This window comes from Cynocephalus volans, chromosome 11 (genome assembly GCF_027409185.1).
Source record: "Cynocephalus volans isolate mCynVol1 chromosome 11, mCynVol1.pri, whole genome shotgun sequence".
In the NCBI taxonomy this organism is placed as follows: domain Eukaryota; kingdom Metazoa; phylum Chordata; class Mammalia; order Dermoptera; family Cynocephalidae; genus Cynocephalus; species Cynocephalus volans.
The window spans coordinates 120,443,792-120,471,304 of record NC_084470.1 but is presented as its reverse complement, the minus strand read 5'-3'; the positions used below and the strand labels follow the sequence as shown (position 1 = coordinate 120,471,304).

Here is a 27,513-nt window from a genome sequence, read left to right as displayed (position 1 = left end):
GGGCCAATGGGCATGTTTGTTTTCATGGCTGTTCTGTGCAGATTTGCCCTCCACTATAACAGTGGTTCTCACCTGGGGGTGGGTTTGCCCTCTGTGGACACTTGGCAATGTCTAGGGATGTTCTCAATGGGGGCAGAGGTGGGCTTTACTGGCGTCTAGTGGGTGGAGGTCTGGAATGCTGCCAAACATCCTATAATGCCCAGGACAGTTCCCCAAACCAAGAATTGTTCAGTCCCAAATATCAATAGTGCTGAGGTTAAGAGACCCTGGGAGGTTAGGCTATCCCCTGTTCTATGACCAAGGGGACCCTTGAGTCCTTCAAGTTCCTGTAGGATTATGAGAGCAAACCACACATTCAAGAAAAACTCACTTGTTGTTGTGTTTCTTTCCACAGCTGAGCTCTGCGCAGGAGGTCCAGTTAGAGCAGCTGGAGGCGGCAAGACCCTACGGGCTGGGGAGCAGGGAGCGGGGCCTGGTGCTGAGGATGGCCAGGCAGCAGCTGCCGCCCTGGGTCCACGCAGCCTTCCTCCTCTGCCTCCTCAATCTTGGTGCGGCCATCGAGATTCCTATGGACCGTGAGTCCTGCGCCGTCCTCTCTTGTTCTCCTGATCTGGGGCAGAGGCATTGGAGAGGAGGGGAGGTCAGGGGAGAGTTAAGACCATTAAAGGAAAGGAGGAGAAGCATAAAGTGGATTCTGGGATTCAGAGCTGGGTTTCTCTCCAAGTTGACATGGGATCACATTTATCTGGGACTGTAATAGTAGGGCTGGCCTCTCGGGGCTGTGGCCGAACTGGTGCTTAGGCCTCCTAGAGCCTGCTTGGTGGGACCAGACGTGGCAGAGTTTGGAACTTGGAGTTCGTCTCTCCACTCACCTCCCACAGCCCTCTTTGGTCTTCACTTGCCCCTAAAAGCAGAGTTTTGGGGGTCAGATGTGGTGGACTGTTCTTATTTGCTTTTCTGGTGTCTGATATATCTAGAACTGGACCCCTCAGGCCATCGTGGCTGGAGTAGTCAGGAGGAGGATGGCTTGGAGAGGGTTGGGGAAGGAATTATCTTTGCCAAAGATGTGGCTAAATGAGATATCAAGATAGAACCCCACTATGATGCCACCGTGAGAGAACCAGACATGGATTCCTTCTGTTTGTTTTCAACTTTCCCACAGTAATCCCCTGTCGTTCTGTTTCTTGTGGCAGGGGCCTTGTTTGACCATCAGAATCATAAGTAGGGGCATAACATGCCGGTCCAACAGCCATCTCTCCACCAGCCGCATCTGCTGCTGCGTTAATTAATGGCCGGCTGATTGGCAGCCATGCTCCTTGGCCCTGCCTTTGGTATATGCCACCTGCCACAATTCTGACACTTCTGCCAGATGACTTAGCATCCCAGTGCTAAAAAGTGGGCACACCACCTCTGACCCCTTTTCCCTGCTTCAAGGAATAGATGGGACCCACGTGATGCCAACGTTGACTTGGGCTCTCTCTAGTTGACAGGTGTCTGGGGAGGGTGTGGGAAAGTAATACAGCCTCCAAGAAGTCCCCGCTGAGAACTTCAAAGCCAGACCCTTGGTCCTGGAGTTGGCCTAGTTTGGAGAGGAATTGCAAGTATCTCAGTCTTCCTCTTATCCCACTTTACCAAGAATCGCTGCCCCAAAGAAGTGGGCACTTCCAGATGACAGGCCAGTAGTAACTGTAAGCTGGACCCAGAAGCAAGATGGGCAAGGCCCCTGCTGCCCTCCCAGTATCCCCAAGTGTGTGTGCTTGGGTGTGCACGTGTGCATGTGTGTGTGTGCACACTGCGTGAGTGTGTGCACATGGGGAGGAAAGGAGAGTTGTGAAAGGACTGTTCCCATGGCGACCGCCTGCACAGCTGGCTCAAGAAGAGTTTCTCATTAACAGTCCCCAGCAGACAGTCTAATAAGGAGCATGATAAGGCCATGTCCCTGGGGAGGAGATAGGGTGCAGAGGAAATTGAGTTATCAAGAAAGCGGTGAAGGCTCGTTTCTCTCCTGCTGCTTCTCCTCATTTACTCACCTGCCACTGATCCTGGGGGTGAGTGGGTGAGGGGTTCTTGCAAGGTAAACCTATAAATAGATGGCTGTGGTGTCTGTGTTAAGAATCTGGGTTTCTAACCAGAGATGGAGACTTGGCAGATAACCCAGTCAGTCTCTCCAAAGTACCACCCACAGGGCAGAGAACCAAATGCCCTGACTCCCTACCATATCTCCGCACCCCAGTATCCCTGAGGGGGTCCTGGGAGGTCCCCCTTCTGTGTGGTGCTCATGGAGATTCAGGGCCTGCTCAGGGCCAAACAGCAAATGGGTGATGGAGTCAGAAAAGAACCCAGGTCTTTTGACCCCCAAATTTGGCACTAGACATGCTCCACCCTGTGTCATCGACCTGCCTCCTTCGAGTCCTTCTTCTTGGAACTCACTGGAATCACAGCCACCATGTGCCAGGCAGGGAGCTAAGGGCTGTGTGTGTCTCATCACATGATTCTCATAGCTGTTGCACGAAGCAGCTATTATCCCAGCTTGCAAGGTAGAAGATAAGTGTATTAGTCTGTTTCTGTTGCTTATAAAGAAAACACCTGGAACCGGGTGTTTTATAAAGAAAAAATTTATTGCTTACAGTTTCTGAGGCTGGGAAGTCCAAGTCCAGAGAATACTTCTGGCGATGGCTTGATGGTGGTGACAGTGACCCAGGGGTCTCACATGGCAGAAAATGGTAGAGCAGAGAGAGACTAACCTCTCCTGGCTCTTTTAAAGCCCCCAGGAACCACACCCCCAGCTACCATTACTAATCCATTCACTATGGCATGGTCCTATAAGGCATGGTCCTACAATCTAATCACATCCTCAAGGCCCCACCTTTTAATTACCATTATAGGATTTCTCACCATCAATAGTTACAGTGGAGATTAAGCTTCCAATGTATGAAATTTGGGGGACACAATTCAATCAAGCCACAGCAACAGGTAAGCAGCAGAGCCAGGATATGACCACAGTGCCTCTCTGCTGGAGAGGTGAGTCCTTCTGTGACACCATTCCAGGGGACCTAGGCTGTGTCAGAGCAGGGCGCTAAGGCTGCCGGAAACATGCCCTCTATATATTGCACCTCCCTGGTGGCTACAGGCACAGTGGCCGTAGCAACATGTCCAAAATGAGTCTATAGAAGCTGCACACAAGACAACAGAAAGGCATGTTGTCTTCAGAGAAGATCTAGTTGCCCTGGGAAGATGTTCTCTTCAGCCAGGTTCTCCCTCCTACTGGGTCCAGGATGACATTAGCTGAGCCCACCTTCCATCTCACCTTTGGCTGTGGAAAGATCAGGCATTCTTAACTTTCCCTGTCAGTTGGGAGGAGTGAGGGGGCTCAAGCCTGTGCCTCCAGGGTAGGGGCATTGCTTCTGTTCTGAGGAGCTTGGGTGCCACCGGCTTCCTGGAACAGAGCCCTGGGCTGCTACACAATCCCCCATTTATGTGTCCAGCCTCCAGGTCCTGCTGCTTTGCCAGCTGAGTCACACGCACCCCTACCTCCCTCGCTCCCCAGCCCGAAGGAGAACAGCATGACCTTTGAAAAAAGCAAAGTGTCACCTCATCAACCAGAGTGGGTTTGCCAAAAAGTGAGGCTGCTGGAAGCTTGCCCCTCTGTTCCCCTCCCTGCATCAAGGCAACTCAGCATTTTCCCCTAGGAACCCACAGAGGAGGGCAGTGGAATGGGAGAGACACTTCCTCCCCACCTTCATCCCAAATAGTGCTGCAGGATGGCCTCAACACACACACTCACACACACTCACACTCTGTCCTGCAAGGGCTGGGCGCCCGAGGTTGTAGACATCAGAGCCAGGGAGAGAAAAGAGGCACGTGAACAAAGAGGACTTGCAGACCCAGCAGGCCTCTGCCTCACCCCTGCAGAGCTTGGCTGGAAGGTTTCTCCTCCTCTTTGGAAGCCAAAAGAACAAATTCATTCTCCACTTGACATCATCATACAGCAAGTTCCATAGAAGGAGAGAAGGGCAGGTGGTGTGACACTGGGTAGGAGCTTGTTTGTCCTTGTTCCTAGACAGGCTGTCCCCGCTGTCTTCTCCCTGTGGCAGTTTGTCTTCTGGGTTGGTTCTGTCCCTGTAGTAGATTCCTTGGTAACACAGTGGTGGCTGCAAATGTCATTACCCCTTTAGGCTGGTAGATTCTCAAGGGGAGCCTGGCCAGATTCCCGTGGTCAGTGTGGGGCTGGGGACAGCATCCAGCTAGCTCTAGCTGCCTGGAGAGTCTACTCCCCGGGATCTCCCCTCTTACCCTCGTTCAAAATGTCAAGGAGAACAGAGTGCCGAGGCTCCACCTGGCTAACTTGCTTCTCTGGCCAAGGATGGATTTGTGAAAAGAGCTCTGGACCGGGCATTGGGAGAGCTAGCTTTGATTCTAGCTCTGCAGCAAACCTGTGTGATCTTAACCAAGTGACTTCCCTTCCTTGGATTTGAGATTCTCTGGACAGTGTCTAGGGCTCTTTCCATTGAACCAGTCATTGGTTTTATAAAAGAGAGGCTTCTGCCTAGGTGGGCAGAGCAGATCCTTTATCAGGTTTCCCATCCAGGATAAGGCCAGAGCCCTCACCTGTATGTGAGGACCTGAGAAACGTCAACTGGGTCTTGAAATGAAGACCAGGTCTGGGCTGGTGCTCAAAAGGAGTGGGCTCAAGTGTCAGCGCCACCTCTCCTGAGGGTGGCCCCTCCTTGCCACCTCCCCCTCCCATGCCAACCCCAGTGGCTTTCAGTCTCTCCAGAATGACTTTTCTTGGGCCCCTGGCGGGAAAATCATACGTGGGTAAAAATGGCTCTGTTGGGAGCCCCACGGAGCGTGTGTCCAGAAACTAGAGTTTTCTTTTCCCCTGGACTTTTCATTCCTTTTTGTCTCCTGCCCAGGCAGCCCTGGCAGATGGTAAAGCACAGAGTCTTTTCAGTGCTCCAGCGGGCCACACAGCCCTGGCCCATTTGAAAGAATTATTTTGAACCTTCTCATAGGTCTCACCCAAGACTGTCATTTACTGACAGTGTGTCTGGTAGGGCTCATTCCTGCCGTGCTGTGCCCTCCTCTGATGTCACTCTTCCCTCTCCTTCTGTGACTTGTCCTGGCTTAACTCTGGCTTTCCAGGATGTCCTGTCTGAGCCCCGATCTCCTCTTCCACGTCTGACTCTAGTCAGGTCCGAGCCTTCAAGGTCACCATGGTTCCACTGATGCCAGCACCCCCTGCCCCCCAGAAGCATTCACTCTGAAAAAGTCAGCCCGCGGGCCGGCCCCGTGGCTCACTCAGGAGAGTGCGGTTCTGGGAGCGCTGAGGCTGCGGGTTCGGATCCTATGTAGGGATGGCCGGTGCGCTCACTGGCTGAGCGTGGTGCTGACCACACTGTGCCGAGGGTTGCAGTCCCCTTACCAGTTAAAAAAAAAAAAAAAAAAGCCCGCAATGCCAGTAGACATCTGACATTCACCCCAGCATGAAACGAGAAGGTCATGTTACTTTCTGATACAATCATAAGGAAAAGTTTTTTTTTTTTTTTTTTTAAGTTGCAGACAAATTTTACCCAAGACCTTCTCCCCACAAAGAGAATACCATGTAATCCTTGCTATCCAAAGTGTGGTCCACAGACCAGCAGCATCGACATCACCTGGGTGCTCGTCAGAAATGCAGAATCCCAGGCCCCACCCTGCATTTTAACCAGACCCCAGTGGTTCATAAGCTTGTTAAAGTTTGAGAAGCCCGGCCTCCAAACACACACACACACCAGTCTGGGAGCGCAGCTGTACACAGCACGTGCACATTCCAGTAAGGGCTGGAGGAGGTCTGAGCCACCTGAAAAGCACGGCAAGGAGCTGCAGGCTCTGCTTCACCCCCAGAAACTCGGAGTCAGAAGCAGAATTTCAGTAGGGCGTGTACTTCTGCCATGAATACGGCAACAATAATTCATCTGTCCCTAGAGTTTTCCAAAGGATGGGAAAGGAGGAGATGGTGAGGAGAGAAGGTGCTTTCGTGAGTGAAAGGGAGGAAGGTGTGGCGGGAGCAGTGAGGCCTTGGGGCTTTGCCTTGTAGCCACGGCTCAGATCTTCTCCATCCCTGCCACCCCAGTCTTACCCTCAGCCCCCCTCTCCTTGCCCTCTTGGCCAAGCAGCCCACCTCCCTCAATGGCACCAGATGACAGGCAGCATCTTCAGAGCCTCTTTCAAGGAGCAGTGTCACTTTTTGACATGTGACTTCCCTGGCGACACCTTCCTTTGATCAGAAGCTGGTCTGTCTTCTCCACTGTGTAGTTTCAGTCTCCCTGGGGAGGTGTCACCTGTTTTCAAAGCACTCTCTGGGTCTTTTCCCCAGCCCTGCTGGGCTCCTCCCCTGAGCTTTGCAGCTGGGAGGAGGAGTCCCGTGTACAGTGCCATCCTCAAGGCCACCTCACCTGTCTCCCTGCGTGCCGGGGCGTGAGGACAGCTGGGCGGTTAGTCGTGTGTGCGATAACGATGTTCTTCTTTCTCCCTCTCACAATGCTACCCCATTGGAACTAACAGCAAGCATTCAGAATGAGCGTAAGTGCCCCGGCCTCTCTGCACTCTGCCTCTGGGAGGTGGGAGGGAGGAAGGAGCGGGGAGGCCAGGTGAGGAGACACCTGGGAATTAGTGGCCTCTCTGCCGTGTCTGCTGGGACCTCTGCTCAACACCAGAGCCCTGTAGTGAGGTCCCTTACCACAGGGGAAGGGAAGAGGCTTACCCAGACCATTGGATTGCTGGGAGGCAGAGGAGCAGGTGGTAAGGAGAGGGTCTTTGGACTGAAGCTGGGGTGCACCACAGCTGCTGCTGCTCCCCATCCTCCAGTGGCTGGCATGGGACCCCAGTGTAGACAGACATGGAGCTCATGCCCTAGAGTGAGAGGCTCTGGCTCCTTGGCCTGCAGACAAAGTCCTGGGAATTTCTCTGGGATCAAAGCCTCTATCAGCTCTAGCCCCACCACAGTGTGCTGGTCTGCTGAGCCTCCAGGGCTCAGGAGCACCATGGCCCCTAAGTTCTAGAAATGTGGCTGCTTTTTGTGCCTTTATTCATTCAACAAACACAAAGAACTACTGTGCCGTGTGCATTGTACTGAGCGTTGGGATATAAGAACGGGTGAAACAAAAGCCTGGCCTTCAGTTTCTCAGAGGGACACTGTGGGGTCTTCTTAAAGGCATTCCTATGCTTAGGAGGCTCGGACACCCAGTCCCTTTCCTGCGGCCCCACTGAAGGAGCTGGGTCTCTGGAACGGGACACTGTTCACTGCCTGCTTGCCCGTGTGGCTCCTGAAACTTAATTTCAGCCATTCTCCAAGCCAGGCAGCCCTGACCGCCCCCCCTATGCACCGTTGCAGTGACCCAGCCCCCGACCATCACCAAGCAGTCAGTGAAGGACCACATCGTGGACCCCCGCGATAACATCCTGATTGAGTGTGAAGCAAAGGGGAATCCTGCCCCCAGGTGAGTGGAGGGAAAGGGCGTGGAAAGAGAGCACTTGGACCCCTTGCCTTGGCCTGACGATACTTAAGGCAAATGAGAAATTAAACGTATGCACTCAAAAAACAGCCATTAGGCACCTGTTAGGTAGAAGGTACAATTTAGGTAAATAGGAGATTTAGTTGATAAGAAAACTGGGACCAGAAAATTTAACTGTCTTGTTTAAGTTCCCACCAAAAATCCAGAACTAGATATCGAGTTTCCTGACTTTCAGTAGAACATTCTTTCCACTGTCTCTTGTTCCCGGCATCCACCCATGTTTAGCTTTTAGGAGGTTCCTCTTCCCGGCTAACGCGAGTCTTCCATTCTGAGCTTGCTCTGCATGTGTGCTCGTCAGGATCGAGTGAGATGTCAGCAGACATGAGTCAAAAGCTGGCTCTGTCCAGGCTCCGCATGAGATGCTGCTACTCACGTTGTCGTGTTCCACCACCTAACTGCCCTCTGGGGAAGGACCGATGTCCTTATGAATGGGAAGTGAAACAGAGGTGCAGAGACTTTGCCAAGGTCACCCGGCTTGAAAGGGGTGGAACCCAGATTTAAACCCAGGCCTCTGAACTCCATGGTCAGATTTCCTTCTATCAAATGATAAGCATTGGAGGGAGATATGGCAGATGTTATCTGTCCCCCTTCTTCAATGTAGCACCCACAGACTGGCCTTTTCAGGAGTCTCATAAAAGATTCAGACCCAGACATGACAGGACCCCATCTAGGGTGTGTCTGTCAACAGAGCAAAGGCCATCAGGTGTGCGGCAGCCTTAATCTGGTTCCCCGGGTTTGCATGAAACATTCTAATGCAGAACATGAGCCCAGGAACCAGGAGGGAGTCACCCTGAAGGGTCAGTCAGTGCACCGGTGACCTTGCTTCTGAGATTTGGTCCTTCCCCCTTGGTTCCTTTGCAGGGACAATGACTTTCTCCTGCTTCTTTTACCAATTATATCACGGGCAGCTGGTTGTAGCAGACACACACAGCCTCCCAGGAGAGGCAGAGGGGTGTCCAGAGCTCTTCACCCAGGGCTCAGTTCTATTAAGCTGCTTTCTCTGCGAAAGCTGCCCCTCCTGGGCTACAGTGGGTGGCCACTGCTTTAAAATCCACACTCACTGAGAAGGGGCACAGATAACCTAAGCCATTTCACTTTGGCTTTAGAGTGGATTATAAAATGAAGGGGTTAGGAGGAGCAGAGCTTACTCTCTAATGCCTTTGGGTTGGGTGAAATGTGACTTGAGTTGGCGTTCCTAGTAGGAGGTCGAGAATGTCCTGGGGTGGAAAGAGAGGCTAACCCTGGATTCTGAAAATCAGAATCACTGCCTTCTCCATCATGTATCTATAGAACATAATCCCCCAGTAGCTACTTGAGTTTCTACCACTCAGATCCAGGACTCCCAGCCTTGGCTGGGTGAAAATATTGGTGGCAGCCCCTGGCCTGGGGACTTGTAGGGGTGGGACCTGGGCCTTAGTGTTTTATCGAGCTCTACAGATGGTTCTGCTGCTCAGCTGAGGCTGGGGCCCATTGGTATGGAGGTGTGGGGACAAGACTGGAAGTGGGAAGCTTCGCCTGGAGCCCAGACCCACCCCGTTAGTCTTGGTCACTCTGTCCCCCGTTGTCCACAGCTTCCACTGGACTCGCAACAGCAGGTTCTTCAACATCGCCAAGGACCCCCGGGTGTCCATGAGGAGGAGGTCAGGGACCCTGGTGATCGACTTCCGCAGTGGTGGGCGGCCGGAGGAATATGAGGGGGAATACCAGTGCTTCGCCCGCAACAAATTTGGCACAGCCCTGTCCAATAGGATCCGCCTGCAGGTGTCTAGTGAGTAGCATGGGGCAGGGCCGAGATGCCCTGTTCCTGGGCAGGCGGGGGAGGGGTGTGGAAGGCCATTCTGGAAGGACCACCCCTGCCCCTGGCCTGTAGGTGCCTTGGTGCTCTCCATGTATCTCCCCCAGCTCAGAAAGATTTCCTGCAAAGGAAGCTTCCAGACCAAAGTCTGCAACAACTTCACCGGCCACTCTGGGCATAGGAGGGAGGACAGAAAGCCTCTCTTCTCCCGCCTCTCAAGGGCAGCCCCTCACTTAGGCTTGCGGGCCCTGTCCCTCTTGCCTCCCTCATCCTCTGGTTGTCCCTTCTCTTTTCCGTCCTTGCATGCTGGCCTCTGAGCCTGCTCCTGGCCCTAGCCCTGGTCCCAGCTATCATCCTCATTTCATCCTCCTCTGCCTGTTCTCCCCAGAGTCTCCCCTGTGGCCCAAGGAAAACCTAGACCCTGTGGTGGTTCAAGAAGGTGCCCCCTTGACACTCCAGTGCAACCCCCCACCTGGACTTCCGTCCCCAGTCATCTTCTGGATGAGCAGCTGTAAGTCTTGCGGCCTGGTGTTTTATTTATGTTTTGACTGTAGGGAGTGGGGTGGATGTGTTAAATGGGGAGGGGTTTGCCCAAACCTAGAAGACCTTGACTTGGGAGAGGGAGATACAGAGTAGATACAGATAGGGAAGGGAGGGATGGCAGGAGGGGGAGAGGAGGCAGACAGGTAAGCAGGGAGATACACAAGAGACAGCAGTCCTCTAGTCACCTTCAGAATGCCCCCCACTTTTATTTAATTGAAAACATGGGAAGAAACAGGTTTCTCTCCAACAGCCACGGGGCTGAGAACACAGCTCTGCAGAGACAGGTTGCTTGGGCTCGTTTCCTAGCCCAGCTGCTGTTAGCTGTGTGATCTTGAGCAAGTTGCTTAACTTCTCTGAGCCTCAGTTTCTTGTTTTGGGAAAAACAGAGCTCATAATTGTACTTACGTAGCAGGATTATTATAAGGATAAATGAGCCAATACATCCAAAGTGCTTAGAACAGCCAGACACACAGTAAGTGCTTGGTAGTGTCTGTGATGATGAAGATGGTGAAGGGCAAGAGAGGAAGGAATGAGGGAGAGGAGAGTCGTGTTTTTTCAACAGGCCGGTTGAAGGCCATTGATTCCAAGCCTGCTCCTTCAGTCTGCTCGGTCTGGAGTCACTCTGATTCGCTCTTCTTCTGGGACAGAAGGGTGAATGGGGGAATGAAACCTTTGATGAAGAACTGATGGGGACCTTGGGTGTCTGCAGCAGGGGGACAGAGTGACATCATTCAGAGATTGTTCTGGCTCAGTTTTGGACTGAGGCTCATTCAACCTCTCTGGGCCTCAGTTTCTTGCCCTATTTTCAATTAAAATAAAAGTGGGGAGGGCATTCTGGAGGTGACTAAGGCTGCTGACTCTTGTGCACCGTCCTGGCTCCTTCCATCCGTCCCTTCCCTGTTGATCTATCTGTCTATCACTCTGGCTGTCCACCTCCCTCCCTACCCATATGCCTATCTCTGTTCTATCCAGCCTGCTTCCAAGGGAGGCCGCCCTGTCGACGAGGCTCGCCGTGAGCCGGCCTGTGGGCGTGGGCGGCTCGGGGCTCAGCCGTCTCTCTTTTCCCTCGTCTCCGTGCAGATTTGCGGGGAAGGCCGCCCGCCACAGGCTGGGGGTTAGTTTGTTAGTTCACAGTTCAGACTGTCCTCTCTCACTTCCCACATCACATTTGTCACCAAATTGTGTCCATGCTACCTCCCGACTAGGACTCATAAACTCCTCCTTCCATCCTCACTGACATCTCCCCAGTGGAAGTCACCGTCGGTCTCTCCATGGGTGGCTACAGTGACCCCTAACCATTCTCCCCGGCCTTTCCGAAAACTTGATCTGATAGTTTTATTTCCATGCTTAGAGCCCTTCATGGGCTCCTTCCTCATCTCGAAAAACATCCAGACTTTTCCCTGGCACGCAGCCCCCTTCCCGATCTGGTCCCTCTGCCTCTCCAGCCCTCCTCCCAGCCCTGGACAGGCCACGTGCTCTTCGCCTTCAGCACACACCCTTCCTACTCTGAGCCCCCCTGTCCTTTCCACGTGATATGAGATGTGCAGCCTTCAAGGCTCGGCTCAGGACCCCTGGGCGTATCGGGCCCTTCTCTGCAGTTCGTCTCCTTCTTGCTGGTGTGCTCCACTCGCCACACCGCATCGTGATTACTTACTTATCTGCTGTCTCTTCTGCTAGACTGGAGGCTCTTTGAGGGCAGGAACTATCTGTCTTCATCTCTCTTTCACCAGCCCCTGGTTCAGTACCTGGCACATAGTAGGCCTACAGTAAATCTTTGAGGGATGATTTGAAGAGCTGACCAGCCCATCATGGGAAAGTTGGCATCATTAACCTTGTACTTAAGAAATGGTGACTTAAAAAACAACTGGGAATAGGAAGGAGAGAGTTCTATGTGGCCAGCTTTGTAAGTATATTTTTACAAACCTAACACCCTGGAAGCCTGGTCTTTGGAGTTTATATCAGATGCAGTGCTTAAAAAATATATGGGTAATATAGTCAGCACTTTCAGCCACTCCTGTGATGACATTAATTCCAAAAAGCACACATTTTCATATTTTAACACCTCTAAAATTGGAAGTCCCTAAAATTGATGGTATGCATCTTACAATTATAATAATTAATGCTTTTTTCTTAGAAGTAAAAAAAAGGGGGAGGGGCATCTCATCATTGATGATGGCTAACTTTTGATTAAATACAGCAAAACCAGGTTTAGTTCCATTTAATTTAGCAGTCTGTTGACTGCCCACCAGGTGCCGGGTCCTAGGGTGGGTGCTGGGTCATAAAGATAACAAGTCGTGCTCCCTGCCCTCTGAGTGTTCCCTCTGCTAGGATGAGAATTTGAATCCCAATCTGGGGAGCATCTGAAGGCTTGTGTTCCCTCCCTCCGGCCTCGGTGTCAGTCAGATCTTTTGTGGCATGAACAGGAGATAGAAAAGTGTGGTCAGTGTGGTCACAGAACATGAGTATGGTGGGCAGACGGGTCCGAATGTAAAACCCTGCTTTCCTCTCACTGTCTTTGCAACCCGGAACATGTTAAATCCTCTGTGTTTCTGTCTGTAAAATGAGAATAAGCCCTGCCTCGGAGTCAAGAGGATTATACCAAATAATGTCAAGCTCCTGGCCCCCGCCCGACCCTCTGAAAGTGCTCAGTCGCCAGAACTGTGATGATGGTGATTACTGTCATCATCTCTGCTAACCCCCCACCATACCTTTGCTTCCTTATAGCCATGGAGCCCATCGCCCAAGACAAACGTGTCTCCCAGGGCCACAATGGAGACCTGTATTTCTCTAACGTGATGCTGCAGGACATGCAGACCGACTACAGCTGCAATGCCCGTTTCCACTTCACCCACACCATCCAGCAGAAGAATCCTTTCACCCTCAAGGTCCTCACCAGTAAGTGCAGGCCCCTGCCCGGGGCTGGGGGCCAGGGGAGGCAGCCCACTGAGCCCAAGCAGCCCTGGGTACCTGAGTCCCAGGGGACTTGTCCCTGAGGCTGACCTGAAAAGCCTTCCAGCTCATTGTGCCTGAGCCACTTCAGCTGCCCTTAAACAACATCTCTGGATTCTGAAGTCTTGAGTCCAACTTGGTCTTCCTCTCAGTGCTTCTTGAACTTTGGTGGGAATCAGAATCACCTGGGGACTTGGCAAACCTACCAAGGCCCAGCCCTATTGTATCTCGACAGCCCTGGACCTCTTTGTCCTCTGTCAGTCTCCAGGTGATTCAGATGCACACCAGAGTTGAGAACCACTGCTTGAAGTGGGCTTCTGTTATCCCTCTTATGCACTCAGTTTGATTATTGCTTTTATTTCTAGTATTGCTTGGTTATATTTATTCTAGAAGAAAGCCATAGCACAAAATATCTAAATTAGTGGGTATACCAAGATAAATTTTATTTGATTCTGCACCATGTATATGCCAAACCATATGGAGTCACCATTTTTGTAAGTTGCAGATTTATGTTTTAGTTTTATTTGTTTTAGTTTTTATTCTCTGATTTTGTTTGGCTGGTACAAAAGCCAGCCAGCATTTCCTGACCCATTATGGCACTGGTGGCCCTTGCAGAGAGAGAGAAGCTTAGGCAGAAACGTGCTTCTCAGCAGGGACAAGCCCACCTGGAGCTTTTCCTGCCCCATCCTCAGCCTGCTCGGGACATTGAAAGTTGTCCATGTCGGTTTACACCATGGGTTTGTAACATGCCCCCCAAAAGAAACCTGAATTTGTCTGACTCATGCTGTGAATGTTGTTTTGATTGCTGTGGACAGTGGGGACTGTGGGAGAGGTCAAGCACAGAGCACCCCATGGTGCTGGCAGCTTCCACAAGTCAGAGAAAAGAGGCTGAACCCTGGCTTCCCGGAGCCCACATGGAGGTGGCTGACGGTGCCCCCCGGGAGGGTGCAGCGGCGGAGAGGCTCGGGGGAGCTCACTCTTCATTCAGGACAGGTGGAGGTCCCGAGCCCTAGTGTTCCCTTCTTTCCTCATCAGTGCCTGCTGCTGGTGGGACAGGTGGTCCTGGGCACCGACACAGCCCCACGCTCTGTGTCCACCAGGGCACGGGAGGATCCACAGGAAGCAGCTTCCTTTTCTGTTCCCTTCTCATGTCTTTTTCTCCTTTTTTTCCTTACTCTTTTCATTTTCTTCCTTTTTCTTTATCACTTCCTTCCTCTCTATTTCCCCCCCTTGCTTTCTTCCTTTCTCTCTCTCTGTTCTTCTTTCTTTCAGCTCCATTCTACCCTCCTCTAATCGCCTCCCTCCTGCCTCTGCAGGGTCCCCTCACACTGTTCTGAGTGGGTGTTGAGCTGCCTGGAAAGTGATCCCCGACAGGGCTGCAAGCCCCGTGTGTTCCTGGCAGGGCTACCCAGCTTCCCTCTGCTTCTTCCCCCCCCTGCCCCCCACCCCCCTGGCATTCTTATTCCTGACCCAGGCACAGGGAGGCCCCCTGGAGAAAAAAAGTTCATTTGTCTGCAGTGTGTCCTCAGTGCATGTCGAGGTGACTGCCTGCCAGCTGGCTGAGCTGGGGAGGACAGTGTGGTCTGCCCAGGACCTCAGAGTGGCCTCAGGAACCAGGACAGGGCTGGCAACACCAGCCAGGGGGTGGAGCAGGAATTTCAGGAGCAAGATGCTCACAGAGCTTACCCTGGGTAGCCTTCAGCATCATCACTGGACCCCTCTCCCCCTGCCCAGGACTTTTGAAGCTGAGTCAGGTGACCTTCTGCCATCCTGGGCAGAGGCCATCACTGTCACACAGGGTGGAACAGAGGCTTAGAGACCGAAGTGGTGAAGAGTCCTCCTCTACAGAACTAAGCAGTTAGAGATTTAAACAGCATTCAAAAGCTGGGCTTTCCAGAAACATTCTTTTCCCCACCAGAGAATGTAAGGGATTTTTCTGCTTCGTTTCTGGGTCTCCTATTCCGCTGAAGACTCTTTCCTCTGAATGACAACAAGCCCTCTGCGTGATTGGAACAGAGCCCCGTCAGCTTCCTGCAGTTCTCTGAGGGGCAGCTTTGGCTGGAGCAAGTGCCAGGCATCGGAGCCAGCCCACAATTGGGCACGGTTGCTTAGAATAGCACAGTTGTGCTCTCTCTGCCGTCCTGTGTGGAAAGGACACAGGCTTTCTCTTGTGCCTGCAGAACCAGGTCCGGGGGTGGGAGACCAAACAGTCAAGCAGGGATAGCTTCAAAGGCCCTGTTCTCACCGGCTGCTCCTATCACAGTTTGCCCATTTGGGAAGAAATAAATTTCATCACACCCAATTTTTTATTTCCTATATTAAAGGAAGAGGAGAAAGGTATATAATACAAAATACTGAGCAATCTAAAATCATTTCTAAAGTCTGTTTTGGGACTCAGTCAAAGGTAAACAGTGAAATCAGGCTAAGAAAGATGTACCCGGCCCACTGTGCCTGTGCCCGAATGGGTGCTGCACTAAGAGGCAGCTGTGGTGAGGAAGGAGGGTGTCCCTGAGGTGGACGATGGGGGCGCCACCCTGTGTCCTGCTCACGTCTAAGGCACATTCTCAGAGGAGTCAGAATGTCTCCCCCAATCTCTCATTCATGCTCCAGAATCCACAAACTGAGATCAGTTCTGAGTGGGGGTCACTTCTCTGAAAAGTGAGGTGTCATAAGAGCATGAAATAAGGGCCCTTTCATCTGCACATGCCACTGTCCTCCCCCAGAAGAGGAGTAAATGTCCCCTCCCCAGACCAGCTGCAGCCCCACCCCACCCCGGGCCACCTCATTCCGTTGTTGATCCGTGCCGTCTAATGCTCCAGATACACCTGTGCCGACTTCCCAAGCAGGCTGGCTCTTTGACAGCAGACCCCATCTTAAGAGATAACTGAGTAATGGAACTCCCCCTACCGGTGCTGAGTAGATCTGGGGTGAAGTGCAGTGCCAGTTCCAGGAAAGAACTCGTACACCCTCTTGTGATTAGTTGTGAGGGGATTTGATCTGTCTTCACATATGCAAATGTCTTGGCACAGCACCTGTCCTCCCTCTGGCAGTTGGACTGTGTTCTGGGCTTCTCAGGGCTGTCTGCTTGGCTTCCAGTCAGCTGCACCAGCCCCCAGCCCCTGCTGGTACTGTCAAAACTGAACCCCTAGCTGGAAGGGGCTGGTGGTGGAGAATGAGAAGCTACTTAAGGACTTTAGTATGATTATGTGTCCTGTTCCAAAGTGTCTTTTTTTTTTTTTTTTTAAAGATGACCAGTAAGGGGATCTTAACCCTCGACTTGGTGTTGTCAGCACCACGCTCTCCCAAGTGAGCAAACCAGCCATCCCTATATAGGATCCAAACCCGTGGCCTTGGTGTTGTCAACACCACACTCTCCCAAGTGAGCCACGGGCCGGCCCTCAAAGTGTCTTTCTTATGAGGGATGCAGTGCCCGGAGATTTTAATTACCTAACATCGGGACTGAAACCACTGATCTTGCTCCTTAAGAATGTCTTCAGCCCAGCACAGTCTAGACAGCTTTGCACTTCCAAGTAGTCAGCAGGCCGTGCCTGGCCCCAAGTGTAGAACTCACAGCTCACACTTTCTCCTGTCCCAAGCTCCCTTTCCTATCCTAAAATCTGAACCTCGGCCAAGCTCGCCCCTCCTCACTGGACCACAGCCTCCTCATGAGGCGGCCTTTCTGCCAACAGAGACATCTCAGAGACCATAGTGATGCCCGCCTGGTCACATTAGAGGGCTGCTTGTTGCTGGGCGCTGCCGAGGGTCCCTCTGTCCCACTCTGTCGATGACTGTGTTCTCCTCCCATTTACCTCTCACCTCCTTCAGCCTAGCGTCTGCTCAGGTGGGACTTGGCTCTTTCCCCAGGGCTCACTAACACGCCTTTCTCCTTAGCTGGCCTGATCCAGAGTCCTGGGAACTGAGGACTTGGATGAGGAGTTGTTCAAAAGACCGCTACAGGACACCAGTAATCCTGGTCTCGTTTGTGCGAAAATACAGTAGGACCAAGCAATTAAAGTTCAAGCCTAATTTCTTTAATTTAAAAAGAAACTTATTTTACTGTTGCCTTCTTTTGCAGGATTTAACCTTCGTTTTCCTTTTTTGGGCTGTTTTGTGTTGCTCGTTCTTTACCAAGCGTATTTCCTTTCCCAACACACCATGTCTTTCCTTTGCAAAAGACCACTGGTGCTCTCCTTGGTTGTTTCCGTGGCTTTGCATTCCTGGTTTGCTCCCCCCGTTTGTGCCTCCATGACCTCTCCACAGCCTCCTGTTTGCTCACCCTCTTTTGTTTATTGCAGACCACCCCTATAATGACTCGTCCTTAAGAAACCACCCTGACATGTACAGTGGTGAGTCGTGGCGGTAACCTTGGGAGTAACCTTGCCTGTCCTAACCCCAGTTTGCCTAACTCGACTGATCCCGTGTCATTAACTCCTGCTGGGTGGCAGGACTGACAGCTGGCCAGGCCAGGGTGCCAAGGTGACACCTCCAGAATGCTGTCTGCCAGGAGGAAGGTGGCCAGTGTGGGAGTTTGAGGTGGCCCATGTGGTGGCGTGGTCTCCTGTTATGTGCAAGACTCAAGTTGCTAGATTCTTGGCAAGTTGTTCACACCAGGGTAGGACATCAAAAGAGCTTCCTGGAGATTTTAGTAGAAGCTTAGGTGTCAGTGGTGGATGGATGAAGAATATCTGAGAATAGGTGAGTTCCTTCAGTGTGGAGGAAACAGGAAGTCTGGGTCCTGTTGGTAGTTTGAAGAACACAGAAAGCTTCGTAGCATGTGTCTAGGTACCTCTTAAGTGTCTGCATATGAACTGCCAGCTTTGTAGTCTAGCCTTAGTTACAGGGGGTACCATTTCACAGCTAGGTCCCATGTCTCCTTAAAATCCATCTGGCAAACAGGAGTAAGGTTCCAGCTCTGAGTTCTCTTTCAAGGCTAGTATAATGAAGTTGGACCATTTATTGTACTCTCTCACCTGGCCTCTCCTCTCCTAGTGCATGCAAATGCAGTGCCCACCAGTCCACGCTGCAGCCCGTGGAGCTATGACAGTGAGGCATATTCTCACTCATCACACAGCTGGCTGTTCAGTCTGATTAAGAGGGTCGTTGGCTATTTCCATACCTGAGTTTTACCCCTTACCATGGCTCAGGAATGTCTTGTTTTCCCTGAGCAGCCAGAGGAATCATCATTTGCTGACTCTGGCGAGGCAGCTGGCCCCCATCATCAGTTATGCCTCGGAAGCTGAGGCTGCAGGTCCCCAAGGGGGTCATTGTGGGCTCAGATAGATAGGATGTGTCTGTACTATGATGTGCTAATATAAACAATGATCAGCATCTGGAGTGGGGGATGGGATGAAGGAGTGAGATCCAGGAGAGAGGCAAAGGCTCTGACTTGGCACCAAGCAGCTAGAACCACACTGAGATTCTGCCAAAAAGATTTACTGCCTGAGGAAGTAGGGGGCCTTTGTTGGATTCTGGGCATTGTTTGTTTTCAAGATAATGGGACCAACCACTGTTGTGTCGAGAGCCCCAGAGCACTGGTGGGGAATGTGACTTTTTCTAAATTGGATTCCAGGTAATCTATTATAGGGAGTATTCTGAAAGCCAGAGTATATCACAGCCAGACGGTCCCATAGAGACCATCTGGTCCAAGCTCCTCACTTTATGTAAGATAAACTATGCAGGGGAACATATGCATAGAGTATCTTATCAATGGAATAAGTTTGAGTGTTTCCAGCCACTTAAACCAGGTTTTGACCAGTGGTCGATGTTATTACAAGAAAACGACTAGGAATTCTGAGAACCATCCCAGACTATGAAATCAGGCAAAACTCACAAGAGCTTGCATGGAGATTGGCCCCTTGTCCTCAATCCGAGGTAGGACAGGACTGACCTAAGTCTGAAGCTACTGGGAAGGATATAAAACCAAAATGAGGCACATGTTGAACAAAGAACAGCTAGGCTGGTGCTTCTAGAAAGAAAGAGAAAATTAAAAGGAAAGAAGAAGTTTCTTCCTGAGTGGAAGAAGCTGGACAGAGAGAGACGACCATCAATGAAAATTGCCTAGTGCATTTCTCTGGCTTTGAAATACAGCATGTCTCTTCTGTAGCAGTAGGGCCACCTCATACTTGTAGTTTGTTCTGTTGATTTCTACAGTGAGTTGGTATCTTCTGACCTGCTGAGTGAGAGGGGAAGCTGGTCTGAGATTGTAGCCTGTCACTTGGTCTCGACCAGGTAGTTAAGAGTGTGTACTCTGTGGTCAACTGCCTTGAATTAAATCCAGGCTCCAAGACATGCCATATTAGACAAGTCATTTAGTGTCTCAGAACTTTAATTTCCTCATCTGCCAAATGGATATATTACCTGCCTCATAGGATTGTTGCGAAGATTAAACAGGATAATGTGCATATGGTTCCTAGTATGGCGTTGGACGCATTATCAATGCTTAATAAATGTTACCCATTAATGGTTTTAAAGAGAATGGTTCGGTATTAACTGTTTCGTGTATAGTTCATCTGTGCTGCTGAAATTAAGGACACAGAGAACTTGAAGAGAAGCCGAGGAGGGAAAGGCAGGCACGATTATAGGAAGGAAGTACTACAGAGGGAGATGTTATAGGGCAGACTAGAGAAACGAAAGCTGTTCAGATCCTCAGCTATACTGAGAACTGGGTAAGAGAAAAGCTCCAACGACTGTGCGAGGGATTTGGGTTAGACTTACAGACAAAATTTCCTGGCAGTGAAAGATATCAAATGTTGCTAGACAGAGAGCTTTTCTTATCTTCTGGGGTTTGATCAGCCATTCCTAGAGCCAGAGAGGTAGATGAGATGCCAGGAATCCAGCCCCTGTGTCTCTGGTTCTCAATTCTGAGAATCAAAAGCAGCAAAGTGGTCTGGATGTAGGATCTGGCTGCTCCTAAAAGCTGTTTTTGTCAAAGGTCCTTAGGTACACCTGATTCATTGAATTCTCCTGTTCTGCTAACACACAGTACTTGACGGAGGGGTGCGTCAATCTTGACCTTTTCTCCAGCAGGAGACGATCAAGAGGCATTTTCCATTCGACCTTTAAACAGTGTGGTTGAGGCGGTGTCATCTCCTGATACTCCCTGGCTGACCACATTCCCCTGGGAACCCAGGAGTGCACTCTGAGCCACAGCTTGAGAGTAGGAGAGCATTGGCTGTCCTTGGGCTGGAGGTCACGTGGGCCCGTGTGGGAAGCTCTTCCTGAATCCACACAGACTTGAGCTTCAGCATCTGGATTCTGAGTTCGGTCAGGTATTAGCTCAGAGCCCACCCTGCAGGTCAGGGAGAGTAACAGAAACATCATCAGGGTGTATAGGCTCTCAGGGATCCCTGCCTCCGCGGTAAAGAGGGCGTCCTATGACATCCAAGGAGAGACTGTCATTTTCCACCATTTAGAGTGTCAGAGAGTAACTACCTTTGTCTCAGAGATTCTTCCTGTACCTACTTCTGCAGGGAAGGAAATGGGGTACCCTCCCTCAGGAACAGTGGATCCAAAGCCAGCAGCTGGATTATCCTTCCTAAATTTTCACATAAATTTATATGCTGCAATTGATCACATTTCTTCAGAGTCTCCCTTTGGGGACAAGCTTTCTTGTTCCTTCATGATCCTGTGTGTCCCCCTGGCTCTGCTTCAAGCTTTCTGTGCCCTGAAGGATCCAGCTGGGATGCCTTTGGAGCCTCTTAATTCTCTCCCCAGCTTCTTTTCCTCCAGCTTGGATCTGAGTTTATTTAATCGCCACTGAGGAAAGATGGCATCTTAGCTGAGAGGGAGAGAATAGTAAAACATCGTGGAAGACTTTCACCAGAGCAGCTCACTAAGACAAAAGTATCTTTCTCCTTTACCTCTGTAACCCGTGCTTGGATTTTCGTTTTCTTTGGTTTGAGTAAGAAATATATTCCCAAAGTTAACAGTCAGAAGTAGGGACAAGCGGGGTCTCCATCTTCAGACGATGTAGGGTAGGTGTAGAGTTTCAGTGCGGAATGGTCCAGAGTCCAAAATATAACTAGCTTGTGCCTGTTGACTTCACTGAGCCTCAGTTTCCTCTGCTGAAAATGGGGTACAACCCCCCAGGTTTGTTGCAAGGATTAAACATGTGATATAGATAGAGCAGCTAGCACAGTGCTCGGCCCGTAATAAATGCTCACCAGATGGTGACCCTGATTATTACCTCTGACTTTTAGGATGTTCGTTCCTCTTTTTTTGAACTTTGGCTTATTTCCCGGTAGCTTCTCCTTCTTTGGGATAATTCTATGGTTGCTAGCCCACATCCTACAAATGCAGTATTGCTATAATCTTTTTATAGTCACAGCTACAGCATGTCAAGGCACCCACAGCGGGACTCTGTGCTAATTTTTCTTCCTTCCTGTCCTTATTGCTTTGCTGGTTGTGTGTGCTTGTGGTGGTACATGCTATGGTGTGAATTAAATGTCCACAGGGTCACAGATTGGTTTCTGCGGATTTTTTCCCCTGCATTGAAGGATGACGACTGAGCTGGGATCTCTTCCACAGAATCCCAGTTTCCCAGCTCTTGACAGATTTACCAACCCGACACCAGAGCCTCCTGCCCTAAAATCTCCTTATAGTACCCTTGACCTTGCACGGTCTTGACTGTTTTGGTGATTCTGTGACAATGGGTGGGAGGAAGCTGCTGTTGGTGTCAGGCTTCCTTGGTATTAAGAGCTGGATGATATAAGAGCTATAGGTATAGATGGTAACCAATTAACCACATAATGGATTAACCCCTTCAATAGCCACTGTTATACATGTGTGTGCTTTTGGGACAGATGAGGACATCTACAGAAGGAGAAATAACATGTGGGGTAAACTGTGGCCTTCTTTTTTGTTCTCTTCTCCCCCTTTAATTCATTCATCCCACAACCATTTCCTGAGCACTTGCTACGTGTCATGTATTGTGCCACCAGCCCAATGACCTCTGTCCATGTTTCATCCTTTCTTCCCCTGACAAAAAGATAAAGTAGAAGCAAACTCTATGAAATGCTCCTCCCCAGTGGCCAATGGAGAGAGTCTGAGAACCCCTAGGACAGGAGCCCCACTGGTCCAGCCGGGCACCAGCCCAACCAGCATGCTCCTTCAGGGAACACCAGTGACACAGAGATAGAGTTCCCCACCACTCTGTCCTCTCCCTGCCAGCGCCAATTACACCCTGGGACAGGGGCCTTTGTTCTCACTCGAGGCATCTCCGAGGGCTCCCAGCTCCTGGCCGCTCCGCCTTCCCTCCACGTCTCATTGTCCAGCTGAATCGAAGACCCATTAATCCCATGGGCAGGCTCAGCTTATATTTTTAACTCTTCTTCTTTACAATCATACACCTTGGGCAGGGGGTGCCTTCTCCAGTTTCCCTTCTGCCTTGGGGTTCCTCACTGGAAAATTCTTGCTCTTCTCCCTTCTTATTCATTTCCATGGAGCTGTGCAAAGAGCTATGGGATGGGGGAGGCTCCGGTAAGGGAGGTCCACTCTGCTGTGTGTGTCCACAGATTGTCATGGCAGGGAAATAGCCATCCTGAAAATGTCAATCTCTGTGAGCCACCTGGCCTTTAAAACCCGCATGGATTTCATCGATCTCAGACCCGTGGCTGCTCCAGCCTCGTTGAATTGTAGATCACCCCCTCCAACTTGGCTGCCATTCCCTCTCACCCCTCCCCCAGTATCTCACATGCAGTTAACACCCTCCCCCCTAGCCCCCTTCCAGAGTCATTAGTGAGAAGCAGAATGGTCTCGGCCCCAGAGTGATTTCCTGTCATCTCTGCTCATTAATTCTCTCCATGTCTTTGCTAAACCATTAATAACTCTCCCTGCGTCTCTGACAGTTTATGTGGGGCTTTGTGATTTCATCCCAGCTCCTTGTCTTCAGGGTCCCAAAGAGCAAGCTGTCTGTCCTGTGGCCCCAATACCTGCATTCTCTTTCTTCCACATTCCTGTCTGGGGAGGAAGAACTGCTGTGGAGATGGCCTGTCCTGCCCTGGAGGCCACCACAGTGGCCTCTGAGATCCCAACACAGGATGCTGCTCAGGGAATAGACCTCTCACTGCTTAGACAGCCTCCTCCCCTGCTCCAGGGAAGAGGAGGTCTCCTGAACTTTGAGGGATGCCAGCCTTCTCTTGGCAGATCTTTCCAGATCTTAGAGCTGCTCACACACATGTGCGGGTGGGGCTGAGGCACCCGAGCTTCCTAACACATCTCTCTTAATGACACCCCGGTCCTTGGGGTGGTTTCAGCTGGGAGGGTCTGGCAGGGGGTGTGATGACATTTCTCTCTAGCCTGACAGCTTTGGCCTGGCAGGGTCAGCCCTCTGGGCAGGAGGCTCATGGAAGCTTGTTCTATCCTGTTTCAGCCCGAGGAGTTGCAGAGAGAACACCCAGCTTCATGTATCCCCAGGGCACCTCGAGCAGCCAGATGGTGCTTCGTGGCATGGATCTTCTGCTGGAGTGCATCGCCTCTGGGGTGTATGTACAGTGTGCACCCCCCTCCGGCCACCCTCCAGGAGGATAGGGATGGGAGCCTGTCCCGGTTCTGTTCTTGCCACGTTTGGGGAAAACCAGCAGCACAGCAAAGAGAGAAGCAAACAGCCCTAATGAGCAGGACCTTGCAACATAGTCACATCCATCCCATCCTGGGCATCTCAGTTTTAGATAATGGGAAAAGGAGGTGGTTAGGTGTCCTGTCTGTGCATTAGAATCTCGTGGCACCTTGGCTAAGTCCCTCAGGCTCTCTGTGGCTGAGTGTCCTCTTCAGTATAGGAAAGACCACCTACCTCTTTGAGGACGTGCATCCTCCTGAGCCAAGTACACTTTTAGGACACTGGGGTGTCCCAAGCTGTATAGAAGAAAAGGGCCACATTTAGTGATAAGTCCTTTGTTTCCTGCTTGGTGCCTCTCCTAGCCCAACACCAGACATTGCATGGTACAAGAAAGGTGGGGACCTCCCATCTGACAAGGCCAAGTTTGAGAACTTTAATAAGGCTCTGCGTATCACCAATGTCTCCGAGGAGGACTCTGGGGAGTATTTCTGCCTGGCCTCCAACAAGATGGGCAGCATCCGGCACACGATCTCGGTGAGAGTAAAGGGTACGTTGTATGTATTTCTCATTATGATTATTTTGCCAACCCTAAATACCATGACCACTCTTCCCTCTGAGGGTGGTTGAGGACAGAGTGAGTGGGGGAAACTTCCAACACAGTGTTTAGTGGCAGTAGTGACCTGCCATGGATGGTGTCACCCCTGGACATGAGCATGTGTGCACACACATGTCGGGGGGAGAGTAAGGGAAAGAGATCCACTCTGACCATCATCCAATGCTCCTTGGTGCTGGGGCTCCCTCAGCAGGTGGATTTTCTCTCACGGCCCATCGGGATCACACCCAAAGGCTTTTCTTTCATTCATTTTGCATTCCCGTTCGTGACGTGTTGTCTTGGCCCTGTGCTGTCTGTGTCCGTGCATGGTACTGTGCTTCTTTTTAAAAATGGGCAGTCATCATAGCCAACAAAATTTTTTTTCTTAATCACTTTCCTCCCCCAAAAGCAGAGGTGGCCCACCTGAGCTACTGAGGCAACAGAGCAGATGTCTTTCTGGGTCCCAGCCGTGGGTGGTGGGCTATACAAGTCACTTCTCAGCCTGGGGTGTCATGACTGGGATGATGAGGACTGAAAGCAGAGTACGAGAACTTTCTTAGCACACAGTTGATTGATTTTGTGATCCTGGTTTCAGCACCACACAAACTAGGAGGTTCTTAACCTTTTTGGGGAGCTATCAAGGTCTTTGAGAATCTGATCCAAAAGACCCTCTAGTCAGAAAAACCCACATATCCACATATTCACAGAATTGTCCAAACAACTGAAAGGGGTGGCCAGCTAAGAACTCTCTAACCAAAGTTCAGCACCTAAAGGAGTGAATATATAGGCCTTTCTCAAAGAGTCTGATCTTGCAACAGCAGAAATCCAGAGGGACCAACCCAGTGCCACTTTACTACCTTCTCTGGCCATGGGTTCAATCCTTAGGTGCACATCATAAAGCCTGCAACCTCTAAAAGCATTAGCTGCCCAGGCCTACCCTGGGGATTCTGATTTAGTAGGTCTGATACGGGCCCTAGCATCCATGTTTTTAAAAAGCTCTTCAGGGGATTCTACTAAGCAGCCTATTTAGTACGATTGTTCTGTAAACTGGAAATATACAGGTCAACATCGTGCAGCCAGGCCGGCCAGGCACGGCTGGACCGAGTCATCCCCTTGAGGATGAGCTCTGGGGCAGGTGGGGAGGCTGGCGCTGGGGCTCAGCAGCTCCCACCTTCCCAGACGGAGCCTGCGTGGCGCCTCGGCCTGCCCCGGGCCACCTAACTCCTCCACCTGTGCCTGCCTTGTCTTCCAGCTGCTCCCTACTGGTTGGATGAACCCAAGAACCTCATCCTGGCTCCTGGTGAGGATGGGAGACTGGTGTGTAGAGCCAATGGGAACCCCAAACCCACTGTCCAGTGGATGGTGAACGGGGAACCTTTGCAGTGTAAGTAACGAGCTACTGTCCCACCCGACTGTCCTCTCTCTCCTGCCAACAGTCAGATCCTCATCACTGGGCCAGGCTGGGTTGTACTAGAAGGTGAGGGAAAGAGTCACCTGTGGCCCGTTGCTTCTCAGCAGCCCGTTTCTCCGGACACCTCAAGTGGCAGGAACCCTTCCTCATCTTTGTGTGAGAACCGAGGCCAGAGCCCTGTGTTTACGTTCCCATGTTTAGGATATTTCTGCTCTCGGGTTTTTCTTAAGTCTCTTCTGTGTGCCTGGTAACAACTACAGAGTGCAGTTCAGGCCTGGGGCCTAACCACGTCTCCGAGGGTGTGGGCTCTGAGTGACGGCTGGGGCTAGGAAGGGACAGGAGAGCTCGGTAACCCGTTGGTGCTCGTTATCCAAGTCCCACTGTCTGCTGAGGGTGTGGGCTCTGAGTGACGGCTGGGGCTAGGAAGGGACAGGAGAGCTCGGTAACCCGTTGGTGCTCGTTACCCAAGACCCACTGTCTGCTGAGGGCGAAATGAGAGGCGGGGTTATGTGACCATGTGCAAGATTATAGTTGGATATGAGGAAGGACTTCCCCATGAGAGCAGAGAGGCACAGCTGTAATTAGAAAGCAGGCACAGACTTTGGGAAGATTTCATCCTGCCCGGATGGATGGAGGAGGTGACTCCAGGGCCCTTCCCTCTGGTGGTCTTGGTCAAATTTTCATATCACATTCTCTCTGGTTGCATTTACTTTTTTAAATGTCCTGTCATTACTTTCTCTAAGGGGTCAGAGAAAACGTAAGCAGTGATATCAACCAAATGGGGCAAAAAATAGATGGAACGCAGAATATAACCTAAAAGCAGCACTGTTAGAAGCAGGTGGAGAGGCAGGGGAGACAGGTGGAGGGGAGCGCTAGAGCTCATCTTTTTAGACATTTACTGTGTACCCGGCATAGTGCTAGGTGCTCTTTAGTCTCAACATTGAAGGCGAGACAGCACTCCTGATGGGTGCACTGAATTACCCAGGATCCCATGGCTCGTAAGTGGCGACGCTCAGGGCTGCTGTGAGACCGCAGTGCACCTGTGCCAGCTCACGCTGAACCTGTGGTCAGCCCAGTAAATAGCATCCCCCCGGCCACAAACGGAAGTGCGGACACTGCCTGCCCTCTGCAGTTCTCGCTGTCCTAGTAGCACATAGGGGTAAGGCAGGCATCGGTACTGAACTTCCCAGTACCATTGAGTACATGCAGCCCAGGAATTGCAGCTGAGCCTTGGCCCTGGAAAGCTCACTCGTCACTGTCCCCAGGGAGCATGTAAGGGGAGTGATGAGGAGGAAACTTGGTTCCATGGGAGATGCTGGGCCAGGAGGCATGAGGTTGCTGGCATGACCTCCCTGGGTACCTTTTTGCTGAGTGGGGACCCAGGGATGGATGAGAATGCTGACCTTGTCTCCATTTGCTTCTGCTGATTCCCCAGTTCCAGGCTCCGACTCGCTGTCTGTGGAGTGGCGCCCACAGGGCCAGACTCCTGCCTCCTCATCCACTGACTTCCCTAGTGGGTCTGAGTGATCCTGAGTGAGTTCATGGACTCTGCAAGCCACATCCAGAAATCTCATGGAGGAAAGTCACCTTCTAGTGGTTAAAGATAAGAAGAGTGACGGTCCTTTACTTTGCTAGAAAAGATGGGAGGGATTCTTCCCTATCTTACAGATGAAGGAAATGAAGCCCAAAAAGGTTTATTGATTTGCTCCAGACCCCAGAGTGATGTGAGGACGGGACCAATACCCCCAGCCAGTCCCCAGTCTCTGCTCTCTGCCTCCCAGGCAAGCAGTACCAGGAGACCTGTGGGAAGAACGTTCTCTCCCACTTTAGAATACATTTCATGGGAAGAATAGGGAGCTTTGGCAAATATAAGGACTCTCAAGTTTTCAACAGGCATTGGCTTATGGGTTTAACTTTGTAACGGTTCGGAGAATGTTCTGCTCAGAGGATGAAAGGGTGGTAGTTCCCATCCATTTGTATATTGCTTTACCCTTTTCAAGACAATTTTAGTACATGCACATTAGGTTAAAATGATAGTAACAGCGATAAACTATATGGCTGGACCTGCTGCTAATCACTTTGTACATGCATGAAATCTTGGTTTATCATCAC

The 27,513-nt window shown here is 51.1% G+C and overlaps 1 protein-coding gene across 6 annotated transcripts in view; it reads left to right on the top strand.

Moving 5' to 3' along the window:
* Positions 1–484: 484 nt before the first annotated feature.
* NFASC (neurofascin) overlaps positions 485–27,513 on the top strand; it is a 67,924-nt gene continuing 40,895 nt past the window's right edge. For 4 of the 6 annotated variants that reach the window (XM_063115336.1, XM_063115335.1, XM_063115334.1 and 1 more), the window contains exons 1-9: positions 485–575; positions 7,376–7,481; positions 9,128–9,324; positions 9,740–9,862; positions 12,619–12,789; positions 17,139–17,189; positions 23,213–23,324; positions 23,761–23,945; positions 25,243–25,374. In XM_063115336.1, coding sequence (XP_062971406.1) covers positions 485–575; positions 7,376–7,481; positions 9,128–9,324; positions 9,740–9,862; positions 12,619–12,789; positions 17,139–17,189; positions 23,213–23,324; positions 23,761–23,945; positions 25,243–25,374 — 1,168 coding nt within the window. Of the gene's footprint in view, positions 576–6,546; positions 6,565–7,375; positions 7,482–9,127; positions 9,325–9,739; positions 9,863–12,618; positions 12,790–17,138; positions 17,190–23,212; positions 23,325–23,760; positions 23,946–25,242; positions 25,375–27,513 lie in introns of all 6 variants that reach the window. The other 2 variants (XM_063115332.1, XM_063115331.1) reach the window with 1 other exon arrangement.